General features: G+C 51.2%; 1 protein-coding gene across 1 annotated transcript in view; it reads left to right on the top strand.

Moving 5' to 3' along the window:
* Positions 1 to 22,412, top strand: part of EIF2S3 (eukaryotic translation initiation factor 2 subunit gamma) — a 58,257-nt gene that overhangs the window by 10,947 nt on the left and 24,898 nt on the right. The window contains exons 3-6 of the mRNA XM_069761457.1: positions 1,788 to 1,915; positions 13,963 to 14,084; positions 19,625 to 19,719; positions 21,658 to 21,816. Of these exons, the coding sequence (XP_069617558.1) occupies positions 1,788 to 1,915; positions 13,963 to 14,084; positions 19,625 to 19,719; positions 21,658 to 21,816 (504 nt within the window). The remainder of the gene's footprint in view (positions 1 to 1,787; positions 1,916 to 13,962; positions 14,085 to 19,624; positions 19,720 to 21,657; positions 21,817 to 22,412) is intronic.

Genomic DNA, 22,412 nt, shown 5'->3' with positions numbered 1-22,412 from the left:
AGAAGAATGGTGAGATCAGTCAAGGACAATCCTCAGACCACCTCCAGAGAGCTGCAGCATCAACTTGCTGCAGATGGTGTCACTGTGCATCGGTCAACTATACAACGCACTTTGCACAAGGAGAAGTTGTATGGGAGAGTGATGCGAAAGAAGCCGTTTCTGCAAGCACGCCACAAACAGAGTCGGCTGAGGTATGCAAAAGCACATTTGGAGAAGCCAATTTATTTTTGGAAGAAGGTCCTGTGAACTGATGAAACCAAGATTGAGTTGTTTGGTCATACAAAAAGGCGTTATGCATGGCGGCCAAAAAACACAGCATTCCAAGAAAACACTTGCTACCCACAGTAAAATTTGGTGGAGGTTCCATCATGCTTTGGGGCTGTGTGGCCAATGCCGGCACCGGGAATCTTGTTAAAGTTGAGGGACGCATGGATTCCTCTTAGTATCAGCAGATTCTTGACAATAATGTTCATGAATCGGTGACAAAGTTGAAGTTACACAGGGGATGGATCTTTCAGCAAGACAATGATCCAAAACACCGCTCCAAATCTACTCAGGCATTCATGCAGAGGAACAATTACACTGTTCTGGAATGGCCATCCCAGTCCCCAGACCTGAATATCATTGAACATCTGTGGGATCATTTGAAGAGGACTGTCCATGCTCGGCGACCATCAAACTTAACTGAACTGGAATTGTTTTGTAAAACGGAATGGTCAAAAATACCTTCATCCAGGAACTCATTAAAAGCTACAGGAAGCGACTAGAGGCTGTTATTTTTGCAAAAGGAGGATCTACTAAATATTAATGTCACTTTTCTGGTGGGGTGCCCATACTTATGCACCTGTCAAAGTTTGTTTGAATGCAGATTGCACATTTTCTGTTAGTACAATAAACCTCATTTAAAGGCAGAAACATTACTGTGTCCAACAGTTATTAGATATATGAAAATGAAATAGCTGTTGCAAAAAACAACAACAATTTTTATAAAACATTAAGCTCAAGATTAATAGGGTTGCACAAACTTTTTCATATAACTGTATGTGTCTGCATGGAACCAGATCTTAGGTTATTTATGCTCTGTGGCATGATCCAGTTTCATTCCATACATATAAATGGGTTGACAGGTTACTGACAGACAAGACCATGGGTGGATAAATGTCCTAAACATGCACTGAATGATATCTTAAATACAGAGAGGATAGTGTTAAAAAGAGGTTAGTAAGCAAAGGAGCAAATACCCATCATTGTGGTTGTAGCAGCACATCGGCCCGCTATCCCCAATGTACGTTTCGCTGGCTGTTACTTCCTCAGGGGGCGCCACTAAGGATCTGGTTCCATGCAGACAGTTGTTATATTTCTGACACACCATGTGTGGATTTTTCTCAAATTGATCATTATTTAGATATTTTGCTATAGGATAGCCATGATTTTCACGAATTAATAGGGAATACTTTGCAAATCCTTCACTGGTTATTACCATATTAGCAGTTCCCATAGCACCATTATTTCTGGGTCACTGTTTTTCTTTGATTTTTTTTTTTTTTTTGGCCCATTGGTTATGCATTTGGTGCTTTTCAATGTTTTTCAATAGAATTTTCCACTTTTATTACGTTACGTTGCATGGTCTCTGGTATCTTTGTTTAAGCTTCTATTTGAGTTGCTGCTACACCCTTTTCTGGGCATAATAATAAAATGTTCTATTGGAGAATTTTTAGAATATTGTTGATATAATTTTTAATTTGATTTGTGATACATTACCTTATTGGTCAGTTTTCCTGTTCTAGGTACCATTGGTCATGTAGCCCATGGTAAGTCCACCGTAGTGAAAGCCATTTCTGGTGTGCACACTGTCCGGTTTAAGAATGAACTTGAGAGGAACATTACCATCAAGCTTGGCTATGCCAATGCCAAGGTGAGTTCACATTGCACATACTTTCAAATACACACACACACATTATTTCTCCTACGCCTCATTTGGGGACACAGGTCCATGGGGTGTTCTGCTGCTGCCACTAGGAGGACACTAAGTAATACAGAAAGAATAGTTCCTTCCCTGCAGTATACACCCTCCTGCTGGCTCTTAGCTAACCAGTTCTTGCTTAGTGTCTGTAGGAGGCACTTGGGTCTGTTTCAGACCCCACTGTTTTTATTTTAATTTTTTATTTTTTTGTTCTATTTTTTCCCTAAACGGAGCGAATGGGGGTGACGGATCCTTTCTAGGTTCCGATCTCCCCCGAATCATCAATAGGCAAGTACGTGGAGCGTTCCTCCCGTATTTTTTCCTGCAACATTGGATGCCAGCCCTGAGCTCACCTTACGGGCGACGGTTCCTTCGCGTTCCGATCTCCCCCTTCCATAGCAGGCGACCACATGGAGTAGCCCTCCATCTACCTCTCCTGGAGCCAGGTGCATAGCCGGACATATTATGTATGGTGTCCGTGCAGCCCCCCACTGCATCACCACTGATATAGCGGATGACGCAAGGCGGCAGAAGCTCTCCACCCCCTCCCTATGGCGACGGTGGATTGAGCACCGGCCCATCGCATCTACCGTGAGTACACTGCGGGGGCCGAGGCGCTGGCGGGTCCTGGTTCCCGGGGTATTGAGGGTCCGCATAGAGCCCGGGTCCGTGGGCAGTGCACAGTGCGGCGTTTTTATGAAGGAGCGCGGTTCAGGGGCACTAATAGCGGTCGCGACGCTGCAAACCGCAAGTTTTTAAAATTTAGTCCCAGGCTTTTCCCCTTCATACAGGCCGGAATTCTTAGCCACGCAAAAAGTCTGGGAAAACCCACACTGCATTCTTCGCTGCATGTACCTCTTGTAGGGTCTCATTACCCCAGGGTCACAATACTGCATTGTGCACGGCTTGTGAGCCGGTGACCATTCAGGAACCACCTGTTACTGATACCGAACCTAGTGAGCCTGGTCCCCCTGAGTGGGCTACCTCCCTTACCCGGTCTATGGCATCCCTGGAAAAGCGTTAGAATCGTTCCGAGACCCCTCCTCTAACCAGGGCACTCTTACAGACAACGCTTCCGATCCTCAAAACCCCTCGTACTCTAGGGGTCGTACCTTGCCAAAGGGCTCTCGCCCTTCCAGAAAAAGGTCTCATGCCATATCCCCAGACCATCACCGGGTTTCGGGTTCTGAGAGCTCCATTTCTCGCTCCCCTTCCATTGGAGCTAGCAGAGAACCTGTTTCAGAGGACGATTCTGACACGTCCCTAGATCAGGAATTTCATCATGATCAGGAGACTCTCGATTCTCTGAGTCAGTGAATAAGGCTTTGAAACTTGAGGAGGAACCTTTATCTAAAACGGATCATGCCGTGTCCTTTAAGAGGACCAAACGAGCTCACAAGGTATTCGCTACTCATCCCGAATTTAAGGAAATCGTTGAATCTCACAGGATCCGTCCCGATAAACGATTCACAGGGCAGAAGTCCATGGAATCAAAATATCCCTTTGCCCAGGATCTAAGAAAAGACTAGTCTCAATCTCCCCCAGTAGATCCTCCGGTATCACGCCTGGCTACTAAATCTATTTTATCCTCTTCGGAGGGCGCCTCTATTAAAAACCCAACTGATCTTCAGATCGACAATATGGCTCGTTCAGCTTTTGAAGCCTCAGCAGCTGCACTCTTCCCATCCTTTGCTGCTACGTGGGTGGCTGAGGTCTTGTCTGCAGTGGTGCTGGATACCGATTTCCCCCCCCCCCCCCCAACCCGAGATAGCAGACCTCGCTACTCAGCCAGAGCTGGAGATTTTGTAGTTACTGCGTCCCTGGACGCGGCTAACTGTGCTTCGCAAGCAGCAGCAAACGCCATCACCATCCAGAGGTCCTTATGGCTCAGGGACTGGTGTGGGGATTCGGCTTCCAAAAAGTCATTGACTTCTCTTCCATATCAGAGCGGTCGCCTTTTTGGCGAAAAGCTCGACCAATGAATTTCCGACGCCACTGGAGGGAAGAGTAAATTTCTTCCACAACAGAAATCCTTTTGGCCGTTTCGGAACCAGCAGCAGGCTCGGTCCCGATTTATTTATTTATTTATTTATTTATTTTCTGCTTCAACTCAAATTGGTCCTCTACTTCCACATCTTCCGGACCTGGCCAAGCACAACGTAGGGATAGAGGTCCTCAGACCTCTTACAAACCTTCCCCTTCTTGGAGAGGCAGGCCTAGGCAGTCAGGGTCCAGATCGGGCAGGTCTCCCGCACAATGACTCCCTGAGGTATCCGGAGGACACCCTCAAAGTAGGCTGCTGCCTGCTTTCCTTCAGCGACGCGTGGCTCTCGGTCGTCCGCGACCTAGTGTCTTCCGGATACAAGATAGAATTCTATTCTCTTCCACCAAATCGTTTTCTTTATCGCCTCTCATTGGGGGACACAGGAACCATGGGTGTATGCTGCTGCCACTAGGAGGCTGACACTATGCAAATAAAAAAGTTAGCTCCTCCTCTGCAGTGTACACCCCACCGACTGGCATTATACTCTTCAGTTTAGCTTAGTGTCAGTAGGAGGTGGACACGGGTCTTTCATTAGACCCTTATCTACCTCAATGTGCGTCGTTTCTTTTCAGGTTTTCCGGAGGGATACAGGGTGAACAGTCACACCTGTAGTCCCACAATCGGACTATGAGTACGGTGTGTACTGCCACCCCGTATCCTCATAGATCCCTCACCAGGACCAAGAGCCTAGCACACAAGCGTGCTCAGAAGTCCGGTCCTGGCTCCGTCCCCCACCCACTCGCCCACCAGAGCCTGTCGGTTGGAGGAGACGAGGACGTCCATCAGCTCCCTGGACGTCTCATTTTTTCCAGGTTAGTACCGGCGTGGGATGTCTAAGGTGAGTATTTTTATTTTTTATTTTTTTCTTCGTCCCTGGATCCTCAAAAGGGGGTGCCTGTTAAGGGGTTCATTATGTGGGTCGCGTTTTCTTCCCAGCCGCCGTGCCTATTCGGCTGCGACCGCCCTCTCTCCTGTTCCGGCGCGGCTGCCTTTTTCGGACTACCGCGCCGCTTCTTATCTGTCACTGCGCTGTGCTCTCAGCGGCCTCCTTAAAAGCGCGGCCGTGCCACACCGCTTCGGGCCCCTGCGGTTCCCTGCTTCTTCCCTGCTCCGGCGCTGTAAGCGTCCGTTCCTTTCCTCTGAGCACGGCGGCCTTGCCAGCCGCCGCATCGCTTCGGCCCCCTGCGCCTGCTCCTACAGCGGCCGTTCTTTTTCATCAGCGCGGGGGCTGTGCAGCCGCCGCATTTTTTTCCACCTCTGCAATCCGGCCACTGTAAGCGGCCGTTCCTTCTCCTTCAGCGTGGCGGCCTGCCAGGTTGCCACGCCGCTTGGACATACGGCCGCTGTTTGCAGCCGCTCACCTGCCGCATCGCTTCCTCCATGCGGCGCACTGTGCCTACGCCGCGGCCCTTCTCCGCCGGTCTCCTATTCCTAATTTAGGCCCCGGCTTCTGCCCGGGCCCACTTCCGGTGGCGGACTCCGCCCCCTTCCCTCTTTCATCGGGCGGGCTTTTCTCCCGCCCGACAATTACACTGAGGCACCGCCTCTTTTCCCTGCCCACCGGCGCCATCTTGGGACTCCCAAACGAGCCTTCTCCTCCACACAGGATACAGTAAATGGGAGGAGAGCCCGTATTTAAGACAGTCGCAGATCGGTCCAATTTGCGCCAGGAGGCCATCCCACCATCCTGCCTAAGGGACCATTTCTCGCCAGAGGTCCATCAAGCCGGACAGCTTCACTCCGCATTCCGTCTGCCGTGAGTAGCTCTGCAATTGCAGACTGACACTCCCCTCTGCCCTCTGTCCCCTAACCCTCTGGCATTTTCTTCACGGACCTCTCTAAAATGTTTAACTCTAAAGGGGGCCGCTCTCATCCTCTTCTGCCTCTCTGCTCTGTCAGGCCCGCAGCAACCCGATTGTTCCCACCGCCCAGGATCCTCCGGCCGGTCCGCCCGAGAGTGATACGCCCATCCCAGGCTGGGTTTTCTCTCTGTCTCAATCGGTGGCCGATCTAACGCGGGTGTCTCAAAATTTCTGTTATCCGTGCTGGACCGATTACCTCTGCAGCCCTCCACAGTGGCCAGCAGGTCGCAGGAGCCTCCGCCCGAGCCCTCCTTGATAAGCCGCAAAAGGTCCAGACAGGAACGTCAGAGTCCTCTTCTCGCTCCATCTCGCCACACGGTCCTCCTCTGCGGTCGGCGTCCTCCCGATCCTCCTCCCCTGAATCAGGCGAGGCGTTATCTGATGCGCCCTCGGAGGACATTTGGAGCTGGATTCTAACCAAATCGCCACCATGAGGGATATGGTCCAGAATCTCATTGGAGCTATAAACCAAACCTGTGGCATTATGGATCCCTCTACGGAACCCGCAGATCAGGCGGTTTCGTTTAGACGGGCTAAACCACCTTCTAAGTTTTTTCCCCAGGACTTACTGCCAATTGGACGGTCTTCCCCCTCGGTGGATCCCCGTTTCCAGGCTCTCCACCAACACGGTGCTTCCACTGTCCGGCGGAGCATCTCTGAAGGACTCTAACGATAGTTATAGAATCCTTTGCGTAATCAGCCTTTGAGGCAGCTGCAGTCGCTTCAAATGCCCAGTTTTCGATCCCACCTGGGTTTCGAAATCCCTTTCCAAATGGGCCAAAGAACTCCGTCGAGATATCCTGGACAGAGCGCCTCCTGTGCATCTGGCGGAGCTTGCCATCCAGATTTCCCACGCGAGTGAATACCTGGTCTCCGTCTCTCTGGATGCTGCGTCTTGTGCGGCTCAGGCATTCAGCAATGCCGTTACCATCCGCCGGACCGTTTGGCTCAAGGCCTGGCAGGCAGACTTGTGTTCCAAAAAAGTCCCTCGCCAGTCTCCCCTTTCAGGCCTCACGTCTCTTTGGTTCCAAGCTGGACCAAACCATTAAGGACGCCACCGGGGGCACAAGTTCTCCTCTCCACCAGGCTAATCCTCGTCGCCCTCCTCCTAGACGGCAATTTCGGTCTTTTCGGCCTCTTTCATCGCCTCACGGCACCAACCTCCTTTTCTTAGCAGCACCAGAGTCCACAGGCACGTCAAGAGATGAAAGCGGTGCCCTTTAGGCCCACTCCGTCCTGGCGTCCTCGCTACTCTCCGGTAGATCCTCCAGGCCAGGGCTGGAAGATCCACCTCAGCATGACTGACAAGACCCCAACCCACCTCCCAGGTTGGGTGGCCATCTTCTCTTCTTCAGGGACGTCTGCATTTCTGCAGTAGAAGTTGCATGGGTCAGGGCAGTTGTATCCTCGGGATACAAGATAGTGTTCGTTTTCACGACCCCGGGATCGTTTTCTTCGAATCCCAACCTCCCAGAGATCCCGCTCTAGATCCGGGTTTCTTCGCAACCATCGCTTCTCTTCTCAAAGCCGGGGAAATCGTTCCCGTCCCAGGAAAGAACGATTCACAGGTTTCTACTCGAACCTCTTTGTGGTACCGAAAAAAGACGGCAAAGTTCGCCCCATTCTGGACCTCAGATTACTGAACAGGACAGTTCGTCTGAGACACTTCGGGATGGAATCCCTTCGTTCCGTAATTGCTCCCATGGAGGCTCAAGAATTTCCGTGTTCCATAGATATTCAGGACGCCTACCTCCATGTCCCGATATTTCTCGGACGTCACCGATTCCTGCGCTTTGCGGTGCTCCCGGTACATTTTCAATTCGTCGCCCTGCCGTTCGGTCTCACAACCGCTCCAAGGGTATTCACGAAGATAATGGCGGCGCTGTTGGCCATCTTGAGAGTCAGAGGCTTGGTCCTATTTCCATACCTCGACGACATCCTCATCAAGGCTCCGTCCTTTTTCTCAGGCTCACGAAAGTCTGTCCGTCGTTCTCGACACCCTAGCCGTTTCGGGTGGCTGGTCAACTGGAAGAAGTCCTGCCTTATTGCTTCTCAGTGCATCATCTTTATGGGCATGCTCTCCGACACTTGTCAGACCAACGTCTTCCTTCCCTAAGACCAGAGATCCTCTCTGTCGGGACATACTCTTGTTCCAGGGTCCTCGGCCTCCGTCCCCCGACCGGCCATGAAGGTTCTGGGAGGATGGTAGCAACATGGGAAGCGATTCCCTTCGCCCAATTTCATTCGCGACCCCTTCAGCAAGCCATTCTGTCTCCGTGTGACAGGTCTGTCTTCTCCCTGGTTCGTCAGATCCGACTCTCTTCTCGGGTCAAACGGTCTCAACTGGTGGCTGAGGTCACTTCTCATCTCCCAGGGCAGGTCCTTCTTTCCAGTTCACTGGTAAGTGGTGACGACGGACGCCAGCCTCCTCGGCTGGGGTGCGGTTTTTCGCCACCTCACGGTTCAGGGCCGTTGGTCGGCGCAGGAGTCGTCTCTGCCGATCAATGTCCTCGAGATTCGGGCCATGTTTTCTGTCCCTCCGCCACTGGGAAAGGATTCTCAGGGGCCTGCCAATCCGGATCCAGACTGACAATGCCACGGCTGTGGCATATGTCAACCATCAGGGGGGACTCTCAGCTCCTTCGCCCTTGCCGAGATATCCAAGATCTTACTTTAGGTAGAGACTACGGCTCAGGTGATATCCACGGTGCATATCCCCGGCGTGAACAATTGGGCCGCCGACTTCCTCAGCCGTAAGGGCCTCGCGGCAGGGGAATGATCCTTGCATCCGGAGGTCTTCCATCAAGATTTGTCTTCGATGGGGGACTCCGGACGTGGATCTGCAGTTCATCTCCAGGTCTCGCGATCCTCTTGCAGTGGGCGTCAATGCTCTGGCCATTCCTTGGTCACAGTTCATGCCACCCTACCTGTTCCCACCCCTTCCATTACTTCCAAACTGTTGAAAAAGATCAGAGCAGAAAAGGTGCCGGTCATTCTGATCGCCCCGGATTGGACCAGGAGAGCTTGGTTTTCGGAGCTCGTCAATCTTCTTGCGGACGCTCCCTGGCGCCTTCCAGACAGGCTCGATCTGCTGTCTCAGGGTCCGACCTGCCACCCGAATTGTCGGTCGTTCAGTTTAACGGCTTGGCTGTTGAGACCGCAGTTCTAAGAGCGTCCGGCCTTTCGGACCGGGTGATTCACACCGTGATTCAGGCTCTGAAGCCTTCATCTTCCAGGGTCTACTATCGTACCTGGAAGGCTTACTTTCGTTGGTGCTAGTCCAACTGCGTTTCACCTGTGTCCTTCTCCCTGCCTTCCTTTTTGGCCTTCCTTCAGGCAGGACTGGATTCGGGCCTGGCTGTTAGTTCCCTGAAGGGCCAGGTCTCTGCGCTTTCCATCCTCTCAGAAGACTTTAGCTTCTCGGCCACAGGTTAAGACCTTCCTTCAAGGAGTAGTCCACGCTGTCCCTCCGTACAGGGCCCCCGTGGATTCATGGGATTTAAGCCTGGTTCTGAACGTTCTGAGGGTTTCCCCCTTTAAGCCTTTCAAGGAGATTCCCCTGTCCGTTCTATCTTTGAGGGTGGCCTTTCTTGTGGCCATCTCCTTTATCTGCCGCTTTTCCGAGTTGGCGGCCCTGTCCTGCCGACCTCCGTACTTGGACATTCACCAGGACAAGGCGGTCCTCAGGTCTCCGCCTTCCTGCCTTCCTAAGGTGGTTTTTCACCTCAACGTGGACATAGTTCTACCTTCCTTTTGTCTAGCTCCGGCTCATCCCCTGGAGTGATCGTTGAACAGGCTGGTCCTCGTCAGGGCAGTGAGGATCTACCGGGATAGAACGTCCCTTTTCCGGAGGACAGATTCCTTTTTCGTCATTCCTGATGGCACGCGCAGAGGCCAGCCGACTTCTAAAGCGACTATTGCTCGCTGGACCAGAATGGCATTTCTGGAGGCTTACCGGGTCAAGAACAGAGTGCCCCCTCCTGGGATTAAGGCTCACTCTACCCGGGCAGTCGGCGCCTCCTGGGCGGTGCACCACAGAGCTTCCGCCCTACAGCTTTGCAAAGCGGCAACTTGGTCTTCCATCCACACGTTCGCCAAATTTTACAAGGTCCATACGCTTCGGCGGACGCCAGCCTAGGCAGAAGGATCTTGCAGGCGGCAGTGGTGAGTCCTCTGACCTGATGGAAGTCTGTTTTTCCCGCCCTAGGGACTGCTTTGGGACGTCCCATGGTTCCTGTGTCCCCCAATGAGAGGCGATAAAGAAAACAGGATTTTTGGTTGCTTACCGTAAAATCTGTTTCTTGAAGCCTCCATTGGGGGACACAGCTCCCTCCCAATGTTTTTGTTATCTGTTCTATGACTGTTCTCACGTTTACAGTTCTCAAGTTTGTGGCTATGGTTTTCAACCTTGCTACTTATCTCCTACTGCTTTCTCACTAACTGAAGAGTATAATGCCAGTCGGTGGGGTGTACACTGCAGAGGAGGAGCTAATTTTTTTATTTGCATAGTGTCAGCCTCCTAGTGGCAGCAGCATACACCCATGGTTCCTGTGTCCCCCAATGGAGGCTTCAAGAAACAGATTTTACGGTAAGCAACCAAAAATCCTGTTTTTTCCTGTCTTCTCCCAGGGCAAAGGCATCATAGTTCTTCCAGGCCATATGCTCTCTAAAAGAAGACGGGGTTATTATCCCGGTCCCTCAAAGCGAAAGGTTTCAAGGTTTTTATTCAAACCTGTTCATTGTTCCAAAGAAGGACGGTACAGTACGGCCCATACTGGACCTGAAACTGCTGAACAAGTTTGTCAGAGTGCGACGGTATCGGATGGAATCGCTTCGTTCTGTCATCGCCTCCATGGAAAAAGGCGAGTTCCTGGCGTCCATAGACATCCAGGACACGTACCTCCACATTCCCATCTTACCTTCTCACCAAAGGTTTCTTCGCTCGCAGTTCAGGAAGATCAATTTCAATTTGCTGCTCTGCCCTTCGGCCTCGCCATCACTCCCAGGGTATTCACCAAGGTTATGGCGGCCGCCGTGGCCATCCTTCATACCCGAGGTGTGGTGGTGTTACCGTATCTAGACGATATCCTCATCAAAGGCCCCTCTCTCTGCACCTGCAAGGAGGCAGTGAACATCACAATAGATACTTTCTCGCCTGGGTTGGAAGATAAACTTCAAAAAATCTTCCCCAGTAATGGCTCAGCGAATCACCTTTCTAGGAATGATACTGGACTCGTCTCAGGGGTTGGTATTTCTTTCCCCGGAAAAGATCTCTGTCTTACAGCGGGAAGCTCAGAAGCTCTCCCAACCTCACTCACTCTCTTCGTTTCAGTATGAGAGTCCTCGGCAGGATGGTAGCAGCTATGGAGGTGGTCCCATTCGCTCAACTACACCTCCGCCCCTTACAACATGCTCTCCTGGCTGCGTGGGACAGGAACCCGTTCTCTCTCGATCGTCGTTTCCTCCTTCCCCAGCGAGTCACAGTCTCTCAGGTGGTGGACTTTGAAGTCCTCCCTGAATCAAGGGAAGTCCTTTCTCCCAGTACATTGGCTAGTTGTAACAACAGATGCCAGTCTTCTGGGCTGGGGAGCAGTGTTCCACCATCACACTGCTCAGGGCTGCTGGTTTCTTCAGGAAGCTCGCCTGCCCATCAACATCCTGGAAATACGGGCAATCAGGTTGGCTCTTCTTCAATTCCACCCCTTCCTGACGGGTCGTCTCATCAGGATTCAGTCCGACAATGCCACGGCTGTGGCATACATCAACCGGCAGGGGGGAACACGCAGCAAGGCAGCCATGTCCGAGGCCACGTTCTTCGTTGGGCCGAGGAAAACCGCTCAATGATATCAGCGGTTCACATCCCGGGAGTGGAAAATTGGGAGGCAGATTTCCTCAGCCGTCAAGGTCTCGACTCCGGAGAGTGGTCTCTCCATCCGGAGATCTTCCACCAGATCTGCTGTCGTCGGGGAACCCCGGACGTGGATCTGATGGCCTCACGGCTAAATTCCAAGGTTCCCAACTTCATAGCTCGGTCCCACGATCCGGCGGCCATCGGGGCAGATGCACTCGTTCACTCGTGGCGTCAGTCCCAGCTTCCGTACATATGTCCCCCGCTTCCTTTGCTGCCGAGAGTCATCAAGAAGATCAGAGCGGAGGGGATACCAGTCATTCTGATTGTGCCAGATTGGCCGCGCAGGGCCTGGTATGCTGAACTAGTTCAACTTGTCGCCGATGTCCCCTGGCAATTACCGAATTGCACGGACCTGTTGTTCCAGGGCCCCATTTACCACCAGAACTCCGAGGCCCTGTGTTTGACGGCATGGCCGTTGAGTCCTGGGTGCTGACACAGGCAGGCCTCTCTCAGAAAGTCATTTCTACCATGATCAGTGCTAGAAAGCCTACATCTATGCGTATATATCATCGCATTTGGAAGACCTTCTTCTCATGGTGCAAGGATCGAGGACGCTCTCCTATTGAACTTTCCATTCCTTCCATCCTCGAATTCCTTCAGTCGGGTTTGGACTTAGGTCTCGCCCTTAGTTCTGTCAAAGGGCAGAATTCTGCCTAGTCAGTCCTGTTCCAACCTAAAATTGCCAACAGATTACAGGTCAAGACGTTCATTCAGGGAGTCTCCCATGTGGTGCCGCCCTATAAGATGCCGTTGGAACAATGGGACCTTAATTTGGTCCTCGGAGTCTTGCAGGAGGCTCCTTTTGAACCTCTGCAGGACGTTTCCCTGTCTTTTCTGTCATGGAAAGTTGCCTTCCTGGTTGCGGTCACGTCCATCCGACGAGTCTCAGAGCTGGCGGCTTTGTCTTGTCAAGTTCCATTCCTCATTTTTCATCAAGATAAGGTGGTTTTGAGAACATCCCCATCTTTTCTGCCGAAAGTTGTCTCATCTTTCCACCTCAATGAGGAAATTGTCTTGCCTTCACTTTGCCCGACACCAGTACATCGCACCGAGAAGGCTCTTCATACACTGGATTTGGTGAGAGCTCTAGGAGATTAGTCTCGAGGACGGCGTCTTTCCGCAGGTCAGATGCCCTGTTTGTGCTCCCGGAAGGGCCAAGGAAACGTCTAGCCGCTTCCAAAACTACGATAGCCAAGTGGATTCGTTCAGCTATCCCGAAGTACTACCGAGTCAGAGGTCACTCCCCCCCAGCAGGGATTAAGGCTCATTCTACTCAGTCAGTGGGTGCGTCGTGGGCCATCCGGCACCAGGCGTCGGCAGTACAAGTCTGCAGAGCTGCGACTTGGTCTAGACTGCATACACAAAACATTACCATGTCCATTCTCAGGCCTCGGCAGATGCGTCGGACGGCAGACAAATTTTGCAGGCGGCAGTGCCGCATCTATAAGTTGTGGGTACAAGGAGCAATTGCAGTGGTATGAGGAGCAATTGCAGTGGATTGTTTCCCACCCAGGAACTGCTTTAGGATGTCCCATGGTCCTGTGTCCCCCAATGAGGCGTAGGAGAAATAGGGATTTTTGTGTACTCACCGTAAAATCCTTTTCTCCGAGCCAATCATTGGGGGACACAGCACCCACCCTGTTAGCCTATTGGCTTTAGTTTTTTTTCTGTGTTGACTTGGTTTTGACATAGTTCATTCTTGTTAAATGTTAAGCTCCTACTGCTTTGTTACCGAACTGGTTCACTTAGAGCCAGCAGGAGGGTGTATACTGCAGGGGGAGGAGCTATTCTTTGTGTTAACTTATGCTACTGCCACTAGGAAGACACTAACACCCATGGTCCTGTGTCTCCTAATGATTGGCTCGGAGAAAAGGATATTACGGTGAGTACACAAAAATACCTATTTTTACACACGCAATCTATAGATCTGGGATTATTTTATAATAAGGACAATCTCTCGTTATCACTTTCTCTATATTCAGAGGAGATTCCCGAGTCTTCTAGTTATGATCGTTCAGATTATCATCCAGCTCTAATTTGGAGATTTGTGCTGGATTCCTAGTTCTTGCAATGATGAAATGCTGCCTGCAATAATGTTAGATTAATTATAAACGAATTCCCATAATACTACAAATCCATTGCCCTGATGTGCTTTGTTGCTTAATGACTGTTGGCATTGCAGATCTACAAACTTGATGACCCCAGCTGTTCTCGGCCTGAATGCTACCGGTCCTGCGGCAGCAGCACCCCTGATGAATTTCCCACAGACATACCCAGCACCAAGGGCAACTTTAAATTGGTGCGGTAAGTAGCCGATGAATGTGTATACGTTGGGTCAGACAGATTTAGCATTAGTTAGAAAACATCCACTAAGTAGTTTCTATGAACCTGATGACTGTCTGACCACTGCCCCGCTGGCATATGTCTGGCTACTATGTGTTGGAAAACTTCCTTTCTATTCCTAGCCATTAATTTGTTATTAACTCTAATTTTATAATTTGAATCATGAATGTCTAAAAACTGAGAATTCAAGAGAAAACTATGCCTAGAAGTGTCACTGCCGCTTGACTCAAATAGGTTTTTATTAGGAATAACATTACATTTTACATATTATAGTCTTGTTTTCAATACAAAATTTTACCAGTTTCAAAACCCCAATATTCCCAACTAATCCCTCCCCACCCCAGTAAGACCGCTCCTCTTTTAATAATACGTCCATCAATGATACTTAATGGATTTTATCCCATTTAGGACCGCATACGCCATCCTCACCGAGTCAGGCCCTTGACTCTCCCATTTTATTATTATTATTATTATTATTATCTATATATGAGGCATCGTGATTACTCGCTAATCCCGCTCCCTGCACAGTAGCTCCACCCCCACCACATTACCACAGATAATCCCGCCCCCACCACATTACCACAGATAATCCCGCCCCCCACCACATTACCACACATAATTCCGCCCCTCACCACATTACCACACATAATTCCACCCCCACACATTACCACACGAGGCTCCGTCCCCACACATTACCACACGAGGCTCCGTCCCCACACATTACCACACGAGGCTCCGTCCCCACACATTACCACACGAGGCTCCGTCCCCACACATTACCACACGAGGCTCCGTCCCCACACACACATTACCACACGAGGCTTCGTCCCCACACACACATTACCACACGAGGCTCCGTCCACACACACACATTACCACACGAGGCTCCGTCCACACACACACGCATTACCACATGAGGCTCCGTCCACACACACACATTACCACACGAGGCTCCGTCCACACACACACGCATTACCACACGAGGCTCCGTCCACACACACACATTACCACACGAGGCTCCGTCCACACACACACGCATTACCACACGAGGCTCCGTCCACACACACACGCATTACCACACGAGGCTCCGTCCACACACACACGCATTACCACACGAGGCTCCGTCCACACACACACGCATTACCACACGAGGCTCCGTCCACACACACACGCATTACCACACGAGGCTCCGTCCACACACACACGCATTACCACACGAGGCTCCGTCCACACACACACGCATTACCACACGAGGCTCCGTCCACACACACACGCATTACCACACGAGGCTCCGTCCACACACACACGCATTACCACACGAGGCTCCGTCCACACACACACGCATTACCACACGAGGCTCCGTCCACACACACACGCATTACCACACGAGGCTCCGTCCACACACACACGCATTACCACACGAGGCTCCGTCCACACACACACGCATTACCACACGAGGCTCCGTCCACACACACACGCATTACCACACGAGGCTCCGTCCACACACACACGCATTACCACACGAGGCTCCGTCCACACACACACGCATTACCACACGAGGCTCCGTCCACACACACACGCATTACCACACGAGGCTCCGTCCACACACACACGCATTACCACACGAGGCTCCGTCCACACACACACGCATAACCACACGAGGCTCCGTCCACACACACACGCATTACCACACGAGGCTCCGTCCACACACACACGCATTACCACACGAGGCTCCGTCCACACACACACGCATTACCACACGAGGCTCCGTCCACACACACACGCATTACCACACGAGGCTCCGTCCACACACACACGCATTACCACACGAGGCTCCGTCCACACACACACGCATTACCACACGAGGCTCCGTCCACACACACACGCATTACCACACGAGGCTCCGTCCACACACACACGCATTACCACACGAGGCTCCGTCCACACACACACGCATTACCACACGAGGCTCCGTCCACACACACACGCATTACCACACGAGGCTCCGTCCACACACACACGCATTACCACACGAGGCTCCGTCCACACACACACGCATTACCACACGAGGCTCCGTCCACACACACACGCATTACCACACGAGGCTCCGTCCACACACACACGCATTACCACACGAGGCTCCGTCCACACACACACGCATTACCACACGAGGCTCCGTCCACACACACACGCATTACCACACGAGGCTCCGTCCACACACACACGCATTACCACACGAGGCTCCGTCCACACACACACACGCATTACCACACGAGGCTCCGTCCACACACACACACGCATTACCACACGAGGCTCCGTCCACACACACACGCATTACCACACGAGGCTCCGTCCACACACACACGCATTACCACACGAGGCTCCGTCCACACACACACGCATTACCACACGAGGCTCCGTCCACACACACACGCATTACCACACGAGGCTCCGTCCACACACACACGCATTACCACACGAGGCTCCGTCCACACACAAACGCATTACCACACGAGGCTCCGTCCACACACGCACGCATTACCACACGAGGCTCCGTCCACACACGCACGCATTACCACACGAGGCTCCGTCCACACACGCACGCATTACCACACGAGGCTCCGTCCACACACGCACGCATTACCACACGAGGCTCCGTCCACACACGCACGCATTACCACACGAGGCTCCGTCCACACACGCACGCATTACCACACGAGGCTCCGTCCACACACGCACGCATTACCACACGAGGCTCCGTCCACACACGCACGCATTACCACACGAGGCTCCGTCCACACACGCACGCATTACCACACGAGGCTCCGTCCACACACGCACGCATTACCACACGAGGCTCCGTCCACACACGCACGCATTACCACACGAGGCTCCGTCCACACACGCACGCATTACCACACGAGGCTCCGTCCACACACGCACGCATTACCACACGAGGCTCCGTCCACACACGCACGCATTACCACACGAGGCTCCGTCCACACACGCACGCATTACCACACGAGGCTCCGTCCACACACGCACGCATTACCACACGAGGCTCCGTCCACACACGCACGCATTACCACACGAGGCTCCGTCCACACACGCACGCATTACCACACGAGGCTCCGTCCACACACGCACGCATTACCACACGAGGCTCCGTCCACACACGCACGCATTACCACACGAGGCTCCGTCCACACACGCACGCATTACCACACGAGGCTCCGTCCACACACGCACGCATTACCACACGAGGCTCCGTCCACACACGCACGCATTACCACACGAGGCTCCGTCCACACACGCACGCATTACCACACGAGGCTCCGTCCACACACGCACGCATTACCACACGAGGCTCCGTCCACACACGCACGCATTACCACACGAGGCTCCGTCCACACACGCACGCATTACCACACGAGGCTCCGTCCACACACGCACGCATTACCACACGAGGCTCCGTCCACACACGCACGCATTACCACACGAGGCTCCGTCCACACACGCACGCATTACCACACGAGGCTCCGTCCACACACGCACGCATTACCACACGAGGCTCCGTCCACACACGCACGCATTACCACACGAGGCTCCGTCCACACACGCACGCATTACCACACGAGGCTCCGTCCACACACGCACGCATTACCACACGAGGCTCCGTCCACACACGCACGCATTACCACACGAGGCTCCGTCCACACACGCACGCATTACCACACGAGGCTCCGTCCACACACGCACGCATTACCACACGAGGCTCCGTCCACACACGCACGCATTACCACACGAGGCTCCGTCCACACACGCACGCATTACCACACGAGGCTCCGTCCACACACGCACGCATTACCACACGAGGCTCCGTCCACACACGCACGCATTACCACACGAGGCTCCGTCCACACACGCACGCATTACCACACGAGGCTCCGTCCACACACGCACGCATTACCACACGAGGCTCCGTCCACACACGCACGCATTACCACACGAGGCTCCGTCCACACACGCACGCATTACCACACGAGGCTCCGTCCACACACGCACGCATTACCACACGAGGCTCCGTCCACACACGCACGCATTACCACACGAGGCTCCGTCCACACACGCACGCATTACCACACGAGGCTCCGTCCACACACGCACGCATTACCACACGAGGCTCCGTCCACACACGCACGCATTACCACACGAGGCTCCGTCCACACACGCACGCATTACCACACGAGGCTCCGTCCACACACGCACGCATTACCACACGAGGCTCCGTCCACACACGCACGCATTACCACACGAGGCTCCGTCCACACACGCACGCATTACCACACGAGGCTCCGTCCACACACGCACGCATTACCACACGAGGCTCCGTCCACACACGCACGCATTACCACACGAGGCTCCGTCCACACACGCACGCATTACCACACGAGGCTCCGTCCACACACGCACGCATTACCACACGAGGCTCCGTCCACACACGCACGCATTACCACACGAGGCTCCGTCCACACACGCACGCATTACCACACGAGGCTCCGTCCACACACGCACGCATTACCACACGAGGCTCCGTCCACACACGCACGCATTACCACACGAGGCTCCGTCCACACACGCACGCATTACCACACGAGGCTCCGTCCACACACGCACGCATTACCACACGAGGCTCCGTCCACACACGCACGCATTACCACACGAGGCTCCGTCCACACACGCACGCATTACCACACGAGGCTCCGTCCACACACGCACGCATTACCACACGAGGCTCCGTCCACACACGCACGCATTACCACACGAGGCTCCGTCCACACACGCACGCATTACCACACGAGGCTCCGTCCACACACGCACGCATTACCACACGAGGCTCCGTCCACACACGCACGCATTACCACACGAGGCTCCGTCCACACACGCACGCATTACCACACGAGGCTCCGTCCCCACACTGTTATTAACTTCATTTTAAGTTAATTTACCACCTGCGTAAGCGCTATTGAATGTTGTCATTATTTACTTTAATCACCAGCAGCGTTAATTAGATAGCAATGAGCATGCCGAGCGTTAGCTGGCTGGAAAAAGCTAGTTTATTTATATAGCACCATTAATTCCATGGTGCTGTACATGAGAAGGGGTTACATCAAAATACAAATATTACTTACAGTAAACAAAACTAACAATGACAGACTGGTAGAGAGGGAAGAGAACCCTGCCCTTGCGGGCTTACATTTTACAGACTCTCCCATCCCCTTTATCTAACCTCTAACCCATATCAAGCCACGAAGACCACAGTTTATCGAACCTTTCTATTTTCCCTCTTTTCTTTTAAATCCCTTTTTCCAATGTTCGACCCGTCACTGCTGCTTAATGAATGAATATTACTGTATGAAAAAATAACTTATTTCAATGCTATACTTAGCTTGTGCCTTTTATGAGGGCACCCTTTAAGTGCTTGTTGTCCTGTTTTCCAGGCATGTATCTTTTGTAGATTGCCCGGGTCACGATATTTTGATGGCGACTATGCTGAACGGTGCAGCTGTTATGGATGCTGCCTTATTGTTAATAGGTGAGTTTGTGCATATCTGTAACTTTTTTTTCAGCATAAAGTCTTTTCACATGTTTTATTATGTTTCTTAGTTTTTCTGTTGCGCTGTCTATATCTGACTGCAGAATGACTTTACTAAGAATCCGGCAGTCGGCCTGTTTTAATTGAGTTGTAAGTTTCTGTTTTTTTATCTGTTTCACTGAGCTCTTCTCAGAATGTGTAATGACCACGTGGTAGTGGAGCTGTAATTTTTATGGTGGTCTGTGGTCATAAGTCTGCTGGGATGTGTTGAGTAAAAATCAATTTATAAACTGCTGTGAGCTGACGGAATGCTCATTTAACCCCTTAGCGACCACCGATACCCATTAAAACAGCGCCCGCTAAGGGTACTTATTTCCTCATTGCCATTTTAACCCGGTGATTGGTAATAAGGCTGTAGCACCCTCAGAGTCAGAAAATCTCCGGGGTCTCGGCTGCTGGGGGTAGCTGAGACCCTGGAGAACATGATCAGGGCCAGAATCTCCGGTCTCCAATCATGTGATTGCCATTATTCAGGAGTAATTGCGATCATAAAAAAAAAATAAGTGTGACCGTATCACAGTGATCCAAATAAAAAAAAGTTTATCAAATCCCCCTTTTTTCAGACCTTTACTTGGATGATAAATATAAAATAATTTTTTTCATTAGGGTTGGGGGTTAGATTTTTTTTTTTTTTTTTTTAAAGTAAAAAAAAATAGAGAATTCAGTTGCACAACAAATTTGGGGGTCAATTTTACCCTTGTAAAAGTAAAAAAAAAAGTTTGGGTCTAAATTAAATTTTTAGTGAAAAAAAATTAAATGTTCGTTTTTTACCTTCCCCATTGCTTGAGTTCCTGTGAAGCCCCCGAAGGGCTTATAAACTTCTTGAATGTGTTTTTGAACACATTGAGGGGTGCAGTATTTAAAATGGTGTCACTATTGGGTATCTTCTATCAAATAGACCCCTGAAAGTCACTTCAAATGTGATGTGGTCCCTAAAAAAAAAAAAATGGTTTTGTAAATTTTGTTGGAAAAATTAGAAATCTCTGGCCAACTTTTAAACCTCATAACGTCCTTAGAAAAAAATTGGTTCCAAAATAGTGCTGATGTAAAGTAGACGTGTGGGAAATGTTGTTTATTAACTATTTTGTGTGCCATAACTCTGATTTAAGGGCATACAAATTAAAAGTTTGATAATTGCAAAATTTTCTCCAAATTTCCGTGTGTTTTTTTTCACAAAGAACCACAAGTCATATCGAAGAAATTTTACCACTATCATGAAGTACAATGTGTCACGAAAAAACAATGTTAGAATCATTGGGAACCGTTGAAGCTTTCCAGAGTTACCTCCAAAAGTGACTGGTCAGAATTGTAACATTTGGCTTGGTCATTAAGGGGTTAACACTTGTAGGAAAGTGTACTCCAAACACTGTAAAATACCTAAAATAACACAGAAGCAGGTACTTCACCTCCCCTCGTCCAGGACCTGATCCTCATCGCTATTTGATGGCACACATTGAGGGAGAGCATCACCGCTGCAGCACAAGCTATCTAGCTTGGCAGAGCCACTGAGCTTATTGATTGGCTGCAGCGGTGATCGATGGTGTTGACATGTCACTATAGAAGAACAAGTACTCCCTGGCTTCACGCTACACACTGCACAAGCGCGGCATTTCAGTGACATCAGCACAACCAGGGAAATCAAATTGAGTAATTGCGACGACTGTGACTGACCAGAAAATGAAGTATACCCCTATGACAAAACGAACAGCTACCATAAACTATAGAAACACTCTGGGGACAGATTATTGAAATAACGTGACCGGTTCCCTTTAAAGTTCTTTAATACCTCTGATCTTTACGATCCTATATCACCAGTTCTCCACCAGTCTCCATGTCCTGATAAACACTGACTTTCTATTGTCTGATTTTATATTAAAGCTGGTAATGAATCCTGTCCTCAGCCGCAGACTTCAGAACATCTGGCTGCCATTGAAATCATGAAGCTAAAGCACATCCTCATTTTACAAAATAAGATTGATTTGGTTAAAGAAAGTCAAGCCAAGGAGCAGTATGAGCAGATCCTGGCATTTGTACAAGGTAAGAAACACAATGGCAGGCGGCTAACTGTAAGGCGTCTGCGCTGAAGCCGAGAACTTCATTATTCTTTTCCGAACTATAAAGGGGTAGTCAGGTCTTTAAAAAAAAAAAAAACACTTTGTCATTTATTATCAAAAATAATAATATAGAGGGATACTTACCGTATTTTTCGGACTATAAGACGCACCGGACCATAAGACGCACCCCAAATTTGGGGTGAAAATTGCAGAAAAAAAGATTTTTTTTATAAGATGGGGGTCCGTCTTATTGTCCGAATTTACAGTATCTTACCTGAGGGATGGCGGTGGCAGAGCAGGGTCACAGGAAGCAAGGTGTCGGCAGAGGTGGGGTGATGCTGGGATGAGGAGGTGCTGGGATGAGGAGGTGCTGGGATGAGGAGGTGCTGGGATGAGGAGGCGCTGGGATGAGGAGGCGCTGGGATGAGGAGGCGCTGGGATGAGGAGGTGCAGTGAGAGGTATGGCGTGAGAGGGGTCCCAGGCTTACCGTGCAGGCAATGCAGGCTTACCGTGGCGGCAGAGGTGCGGTGGCAGAGGAGGCGCAATAAGCAGGGTCCCTTTCCCCGGTATGGTGATGC

Source organism: Ranitomeya imitator, chromosome 3 (genome assembly GCF_032444005.1).
Source record: "Ranitomeya imitator isolate aRanImi1 chromosome 3, aRanImi1.pri, whole genome shotgun sequence".
In the NCBI taxonomy this organism is placed as follows: domain Eukaryota; kingdom Metazoa; phylum Chordata; class Amphibia; order Anura; family Dendrobatidae; genus Ranitomeya; species Ranitomeya imitator.
The sequence above is the reverse complement of the archived record's forward strand: the minus strand, read 5'-3'. Positions and strand labels throughout refer to the sequence as shown.